General features: G+C 37.8%; 1 protein-coding gene across 1 annotated transcript in view; it reads left to right on the plus strand.

Annotated features, from left to right (window-relative positions):
* The window catches only part of MS4A5 (membrane-spanning 4-domains, subfamily A, member 5), a 36,789-nt gene that overhangs the window by 2,168 nt on the left and 25,948 nt on the right, over positions 1–8,673 (plus strand). Inside the window, exons 2-3 of the mRNA XM_006875035.1 lie at positions 5,338–5,466; positions 6,398–6,454. Coding sequence (XP_006875097.1) covers positions 5,338–5,466; positions 6,398–6,454 — 186 coding nt within the window. The remainder of the gene's footprint in view (positions 1–5,337; positions 5,467–6,397; positions 6,455–8,673) is intronic.

Below are 8,673 nucleotides of genomic sequence, written 5' to 3' on the forward strand. Positions count from 1 at the left end.
AAAAAAAAAAAAAAATCCAGCTGTTATTGAGTTGACAACTTTAACTCATGACAGCTCCCTAGGGTTGTTTAGTTTTTCATAATTTATTTTATATTATTTTGTTGTTGTTTTTGTTGTTGTTGAGACTATACACTGCAGAACATACAACAATTCAACAGTTATGCAACCATACTCACTTTCCTCTTCTGAATTGTTCTTCCTCCATCCACATAAGCTCATTCATTGCCCTCTAAATTTCCTGTCTAAACTTTCGAGTTGCTGCTGTCAATTTGTTGTTGTTAATTTGGTCCTGTTAGCTAGATCTTAAAAGAGCACAATGCTACAGGAAGATGCCCTTTACTATTTAAGCTAAATGAGTTCTTTGTTTAGAGAAGACTTCAGGTGATATTTTGGATTTAAAGTTTGATGATTGTCTCAGGGCAATAGTTTCAGGAGTCACCCAACCTCCATGATTCAAGAAAGTACGGGTTTCACATGAGTTTGAAATTCTGTCTTGCATTTTTCTCTTTTTGATCAAAATTCTACAAAATCCTTGATCTAAATGTTCAGTACTGGTTGCCAGGTGCCATCTAGTTCTTCTGTGCCAGTGAAAAAAATCTCAGTTATTTATAGAGACAATTAGCCAACATAAGCAGCCTCAAGAACGAATCATTGTTGTAAATGCATCATACAATTCTGTCAAGTGGAATTTTTACAGATATACAGCTTCTTGACAGCAGTTACTTTAATAGGTTATCAAATCAACCCTAAATGCAATTTCTCCTTCACTATAAATAAAAAATCACTATTCCATAAACAGTAGCCCCTACTTTCTCCCTCCCTCTCAGTCCTGGTAACCTCAATAGACCTTGGTGTCTCTATATTTGCCTGTTCCTGTATTTTTGTATGTTATACAGTATTTATCAATCTTTGATTGATTTATTTCACTCAGCACAATGTCTTCAAGCTGCATCCATGTTGTGGAATTTATTAAGACTTAATTTCATGGCTAAGTAGTATTCCATTGTGTGTGCGTACTATGTTTTGCTAATACATTCATTCGTTGATGGACATTTAGGTTGCTTCTACCCTTTGACTATTGTGAATAGTCCATAGGATTGTCAATGACTTATTTTTGGAAGTAGATCACCAAGCCTTTCTTCCAAGGTACTTTTAGATATACTGAAACTGCCAACCAGCATTAACCACTTGCACCACTCCAAAGCAAACCCACTGTTGTCAAGTCCATTCCAACGCATAATGATTCTATAGGACAAAATATAACCGACTCACAGGGTTTCTAAATCTGTAAATCTATATGGAAGCAGACTGCCACATCTTTCTCTCATGGAATGATGGGTGGGTTCAAACCGCTAACCTTTTGATTAGCCACTAAATCCTTTAACCACTGTACCACATATGCTTCCTTATACCACTCAGAAACTTCCAAAATGACCTATAAAGGACCAGTGCCCTAAAGCTGCTTCTGATTCACAGTGGCTTGATAAGACAGAGTAGAACTGTTCTGTGAGGCTTCTAAGATTGTAAACCTGTATGGAACTAGACTGCCTCATCTCTCTTCCATGGAACAGCTGGTGAGTTGGAGCTACAGCTCTTTCTATTATCAGCCCAGTGCTGAATCCAATGAACCACTATGTCTTAAAAAGCCTTATAAAATATATACCAAATCTCTAGCCCTCATCGCACAACTACTGAACTGCAATTTTGAAGAGGGCTGTTGTTGTTGTGTGCCATCAAGTCAGTACCAAATCATAGTGACTTTACACACAGCAGAATGAAACACTTCCCAATCCTGGGCCAACCTCACTATTATTGCCACACTTCAGTCCATCAATGGTGCCTCTTTGCCAATCCATCTCACTAGAGGGTCTTCTTCTTTTTCTCTGACCCTCCACCTTACCAAACATGATATCCTTTCCCAGCAACTAGCACATTAAAATAAAGAAAAAGGAGGCTGAAGCAGTAAGGTTAGTTAGAAAAAACTCAAGTGGAGTCCCCTGAGTATTAGAAACAGATACGCACTTGGCTACTAACCAAAAAGTTGGTGGTCCAAATCCACCCAGAGATGAAAGAAAGACATGCTAATGTACTGCCAAGATTGCAGCCATTAAAAGACCTATGGAGTACAATTCTACTCTGAGACACACGAGAGTGCCATGAGTCTAAATCAATTTGACAGTAACTGGTTTTTTATTGAAGTGAGCTTACTCTCAAAACATCAGGCATCTCCACTGCAAGAGTAGTATATATTTCCATAATATGTAGGGAATTACAGAGCAGAAGAGATTGTATGCTACCTGTTGGACCTATCTCTCAAGAAGAGGGGAAGAGACTAGAACTGGACTCTCATGTTTTACTTCTTTCTTTGAAACTCATCCATTGTACATGAAGAAAGGTCAGAAATATCTCCACCTATAAGTCTCTCCATATAGGAGAGATTTAAGATGTCCAAAATCAGTGCTCCTACATTGGCTAAAACTGTGTGAAAAGGTAAAGGAAAAAAGTCAAATACTTCTGTATTGCAAGTAGAAATAATAGGAAGTTTTGGGTACTTTTTGACTGTTGAGGATTGGGGGAACATTAGAAGAAATGAAGATGACAATCGGACTTCAAGTCTAAGAAAAGTATGGTACCTAAAACAGAGACAGAGAAGGCAGAAAGAAGATGAGTTTTAAAAGGAGTAAAAAAGAGATTTTTTTTTTTTTTTTAACATGTTGAATGTAAGGTGTAGTGAGACATTCAAGTTGGAGATATTTGATCTGAGGATCTGAAGTTGAGAGAAATTGTATCATTCAGGAATCACCTAAAGTTGATCATTGTTATGAGAGTAGATTAGATTGCTCAAGCCAAATAATGGGCTGAAATTTAAAGGCATTTCTTTGGACATTCTTTCAAAGAATATATCTTCCATTTTTTTTTATGTAATACTTTTATATATTCTATATACCTTATAGTTTATGTGTTACTTTAGGCAATGTTCATAAGTCTTCTCTGACATTTAACATACTGCTACTTGGTATTGTATACTTTGGACATACTTTGGACATATTGTCCAGAGGAAACAGTCACTGGAGAAGGATGTCATGCTGGGTAAGGTGGAGGGTCAGAGAAAAAGAGGAAGACCTCTAACAAGATGGATTGGCCAGGTGACATCATTGATGGACTCAAGTGTGGCAGCGGTAGTGAGGTTGGCCCAGGATCGGACATTGTTTCTTTCTGCTGTGCATGGGGTCGCTATGAGTCGGTTCCGACTCGATGGCACCTGACAACAACTAACAACTTGGTATTGTGGAGTCCTGGTGTGGCCCTGTGGGTTAATGCATCAGACTGCAAAGCCATTTGAACCACAAGGTCGGCGGTTCAAGCTCACCAGCTGCTCCTTGGAAACCCTATACAGGGTCACTATGGGTTGGAATTGACTCGACAGCACTAAACGACAATTTGGTATTGTAGTACAGTTGACAGGGGAGGAAAAATAAGTAGATAAATAGGGACACCTATGAGAAATGTGCTCCTTTAGAAAATCAGCCATACGAGACTAAGCAATCAACATTTTCCCAGAAGCAAAGCTGAGAAGGCAAGGAGGAACAGGGAAATTATATGGATGGAAATGGAGACAGTGTGGTGGAAATGGTGAGAGTATTGATACACTACTGGAATTGTAATCAATGTCATGGAATAATTTATGTAAGAACTGGTGAGTATGAATTCTAATCTGCTGTATAATTTTCACCTAAAGCCCGATTTAAATATATATATATAAATGGTATATACTTGGTGTCCCATATTGTTTATATATATATATATTCTACTGTAGGATAAGCACTGGACCACAAGATCAGTTTGAACTGCAGGGTCAGTGGTTCAAACTCACCGGCTAGTCCTTGGAAACCCTATGTAAGGTCTCTAGAAACCGACTCCGTGACACTTAACAGCAGCAACAAAGGTGAAAACTGTACAGGAAATTAGATCATCTACAGGAGAGTTTTCTAAAGAAAACAATTTCACTTTGAAGTTAGATTGGCATGGTGACTTAGAAGTCAGTGCTTTTTAATTTTTAGCATTCATATTAATTACTTGAAGAGTTTACTAAGACATAGTTTTCTCAGCCCCACCTAGATATTTTATTCAGTAAGTATGGGACAAACCAATTGTCATTATGTTGATTCCAACTTACTATGGCTGCATATGTGTCTGAGTAGAACTTCACCCCATAGGGTTTTCAATGGCTATGATTATTTTTGTTGTTGTTGTTGTTTTTGTTGTTGTTGTTGTTACGTGCCGTTGAGTCGGTTCCGACCCATAGCGACCCTTTACAGGGTTTCCGAGGGTATAAATCCTTACGGGAGTAGAAAGCCTCATCTTTCTCCCGCGGAGCAGCTGGTAGTTTCGAACCGCTGACCTTTAGGTTCACAGCCCGATTCGTAACCACTACGATACCAGAGGTATTCTTAAATAACTAGATCTTTCTCCTCAGGTTTGTCTGGGTGAATTTGAACCACCAACCTTTCAGTTAAAAACCAAGCACTTAACCATTAGCACCTTCTAAAGAATTCCAAGTATGGGATAAACAAAATCAAACCCACTGCAATCAAGTTAATTCTGACTCATAACAACTTATAGTGGATTTCCAAGTCTGTAAATTTTTATGAGAGCAGACAGCCTCATCTTTCTTCTGTGAAGTATCTGGTGGATTTGAACTGTCATCCTTGCAGTTAGCAGTCCAATGCCTAATACACAGCACCACTAAGGAACTATATAAATATAGTATAAGACCTAAAATTTTACATTTCCAAACTAATTCCCAGATGATGCTAAAATTTCTAGTTCATGAACATTGATTTAGACCATTTCTTATCACCAATACCAGATAACCTATAAAAAAGGGGGGGGGGGACTTAACTCATCAAGTTGATTCCAACTCATATTGAAGATTGAATTGGACCCAATTGAAGATTTCTGAAACTATAAACGGGAGAGAGAGCCTCATGGAGCTGGTGGGTTTGAACTGCTGATGTTGAGGCTAGCAATCTAGTGTTTATCTTATAGCACCACTCTTGATAAAATGATTATAAATATGCCCGAGACTATGATAAAGGGACTTCTACTATGATTACCTTGGAGTTCTGCTGTGGAACTGTGAGTTAATGCTCCAGACTGCAGTTATTCCTCAGATATAAGGTCGCTGTGGGTCTGAACCAACTCGATGGCACTTAACAACAACTATGATTGCCTGATTTACAAAACAGGAAGCTGCCAAATCTGTTCCACCAAATGAAGATCTAAGGGACCTACCATTTTGCTTTTTCCTCACAATGACCTTTTCTCTGTTCACAGGCTATCCAGATCCTGTTTGGATTGATGATCTTTTCTTTTGGAATCATCATGTTTTTCACCTTAGTAGAACCATACCCACGGTTTCCCTTTATATTTATTTCAGGATATCCATTCTGGGGTTCAATGTTGGTGAGTCTAGTCAATTTCACCCATCTTTAAGGCTTGTTTAGTTGGGGTTTGGGAATGGAGATGTTAGAGAATAACCAGGGAGATGTTAAGAAATTCTTAATTATGAAATGAGGTAGATTCAGTTGACAGATTGGGATACTTGTCATATGCTTTGAAAAGTATAATAAAATTTAAAAAAAAGAAGAAGAAGAAGGAAGAAGGGAGAGGGAGAGAGAAAAGGAAGAAAAGAAAGAAAGAAAAAGAAAGAAATCTAGTTTAAGTTATTCCCCAGTCATTCATCTGAGTTAGTGATATACATCTTGGTTACAAATCGGGCTGCGAACTTTAATGTCAGCAGTTCGAAATTACCAGCTGTTCCGTGAGAGAAAGATGAGGCTTTCTGCTCCCAGTAAAGATTTACAGCCTCAGAAACCCTGTACAGGGTAGTTATGAGTCGGAACCGACTCCATGGCACATAACAACAACATTCCCATTCAAGAATTGAATTTGACTTCTAATGATTAGGAGGGACATTTCTTATAGAAATGATGAATTCTGATCTAATGACGTATGAACTGATTTGACATCAGAGGGCTATAATATCAAAACTGAAGTCATAAAAGCTACAGAAAAGAGATAAGAAAATACAAGCCATAAAATTTTTTTAAAAAATCAAACCTCATGTTCAAAATTATTTTTTTTATTAAAAAAAAACACTTCATTTCCAAGATAAATATAGAACAAAGCAGATTTGTGATCCATTGCTTTGTCCACTATTCATTTGTGGTCAGTGATACAAGACATCTTACCCTACTTACTGCACTGAGGGTAGTGTGAACTGGGAAGGAGAGCTTATAAAATAGGGGAGTAGGGGGAAGGAGGTATATTATGTAAGAAATTCTTAACATCAGCTAAGCATGACATTCATTAAGATGCTCATTCTTTACAACAGTTTGTTAATTCCGGGGCCTTCTTAATTGTACTGAAAAGAAAACCCACAGAAAAACTGGTGAGTTACATTTCTGCTTTCTGAAAAACTTTTAACATTGAAATAATTCATGTTATAAATTGATATAATAATTGAATAAGGGATCGCACTAGAGGGTCTTAGATAGAGTGGGAGAAAGTATGGAACAAAACTCTAAATTTAAAAAACGACAAAAAAGACTGTCTTATTGGTCAGAAAAGACTGGAAGAAACTCAGGATATGGCCTTCAACCACCCTTCAAGTCTAGAAATAAATTCACCCTCGTGGCTCAATTTTCAGCCAAGTAGTAGATCGGTAAATAGTGGGTACAACACTAGTAAGGTATGATCCCATAGAATGGTCAATCATTCCAAATCCAAAGGGTAAGCTTTCCCCAAGGAAGGGACTTGAATGTGGGTGGAATGCAAATAGGAACCACAGGGAGGAAGAAGGAGAACTGTTTTTCCAAGGAGGGGATTGCAGTCATTGAGATGAAACAACGTGTAGGATTTGTTGAACGTAAAACTGATGATCTTGTCTGTAAACTTCCACTCAATTCACAATAAAAAGTTTTTAAAAAGAAAGAATTCATGCTAGCCTTGAAGAGGAATTTGGAAAATAGTTGTTGTTGTTGTTGTTAGGTGCCCTTGAGTCACTTCAAACTCATAGTGACCCCATGCAAGATGGAACAAAACACTGTCCAGGTCTGCACCATCCTCACAATTGTTATATTTGAGCCTATTGTTACAGCCCCTGCATCAATCCACTGAACAATATCATTAATATCACATTCAAGCAAAAGTTTGCTGAAGGTAATTCAAAAATGGTTGCAGCAGTACACCAACAAGGAACTGCCTGAAATTCAAGCAGGATTTAGATGAGAGCATGGAACTAGGGGGTACCATTACTAGTGTCTGATGGATCTTGACTGAAAAGAAAGAATACAAAAGAGATGTTTACTTGTGCTTTATTGAGTATATAAAGACATTCGACTGTGGATCATAGCAACCTATGGATAACTTTATGAAGAAAATCATTGTTGTTGTTGCTAGGTGTCATTGAATCAGTTCCTACTCACAACAACCCTGTGCACAACAGAACAAAACACTGCCTGGTCCTGTGCCACCCCCACAATTGTTACTTTATGCCCAGTGTTGTCGCCACTGTGTCAATTCATTGGGGTCTTTCTCTCTTTCACTGACCCTTCCCTTTACCCTGCATAATGTCTTTCTCCATGGACAGGTTCCTCCTGATAACATGTGTGAAGTCTAAGAGATGAAGTCTCACCATCTGACTCCCAAGGAATTCTGGTTGTACCTCTTCCAACACAGATTTGTTTGTTTGTTTGTTTTTTGGCAGTCCGGGGTATTTTCAATATTCTTCTATAGCACCAAAATTCAAATATACCAATTCTTCTACTGTCTTCCTTATTATTTGCCCAACTTTCATATGCATATTAGGCAATTGAAAATACCATGACTTGGGTATGCACACCTTAATCTTCAAATTTATCTCTTTGTTCTTAAACACTTTAAAAAGGCCTTTGGAAATAGATTTGTCCAATGCCATATACTCCATTTGATTTATTGACTCCTGCTTCCATGAGTACTGATTGTGGATCTGGGCAAAATGATGGTCTTGACAACTCCAATCTTTTCTCCATTTATCCTGATATTATTTATTGGTCCAGTTATGAAAATTTTGTTTTCTTTACATTGAGGCAAAATCCATACTGAAGGTTGTGGTCTTTGATATTCATCAGCAAGTATCTCAAATCCTCTTTGCTTCCAGCAAGGAAGGTTGTATTTTCTGTATAGCACACATTGTTAATTAGTCTTCCTCCAATCCTGATGCCATGTTCTTCTTCATATAATCCAGCTTCTCAAAGTATTTGCTCAGCATACTGATTAAATAAGTATGGTGAAAGGATACAACCCTATCACATATCTTTCCTGATTTTAAACTATTCAGCATCTCCTTGTTCTCTTCTAACAACTTCCTCTTGGTCTATGTACATGTTCCTCATAAGCACAGCTAGGTGCTCTGGATTGCCTAGTTCTTTGCAAAGTTATCTATAATTTCGCATGATTTAAACAGTAAAAAGCCTTTTTGTAGTAGTAATGCACAAGTAAACACCTTTCTGGCATTCTCTGCTTTCAGCTCAGATCCAGCTGATGTCAGTGATGATATCTGCAGTTCCATTTCCTCTTTTGAATATGACTTGAATTTCTGGCAGTGCTCTGTCAGTGTATTGTTGCAAC

Source organism: Chrysochloris asiatica, unplaced genomic scaffold, assembly GCF_000296735.1.
Source record: "Chrysochloris asiatica unplaced genomic scaffold, ChrAsi1.0 scaffold00310, whole genome shotgun sequence".
Lineage (NCBI taxonomy): Eukaryota > Metazoa > Chordata > Mammalia > Afrosoricida > Chrysochloridae > Chrysochloris > Chrysochloris asiatica.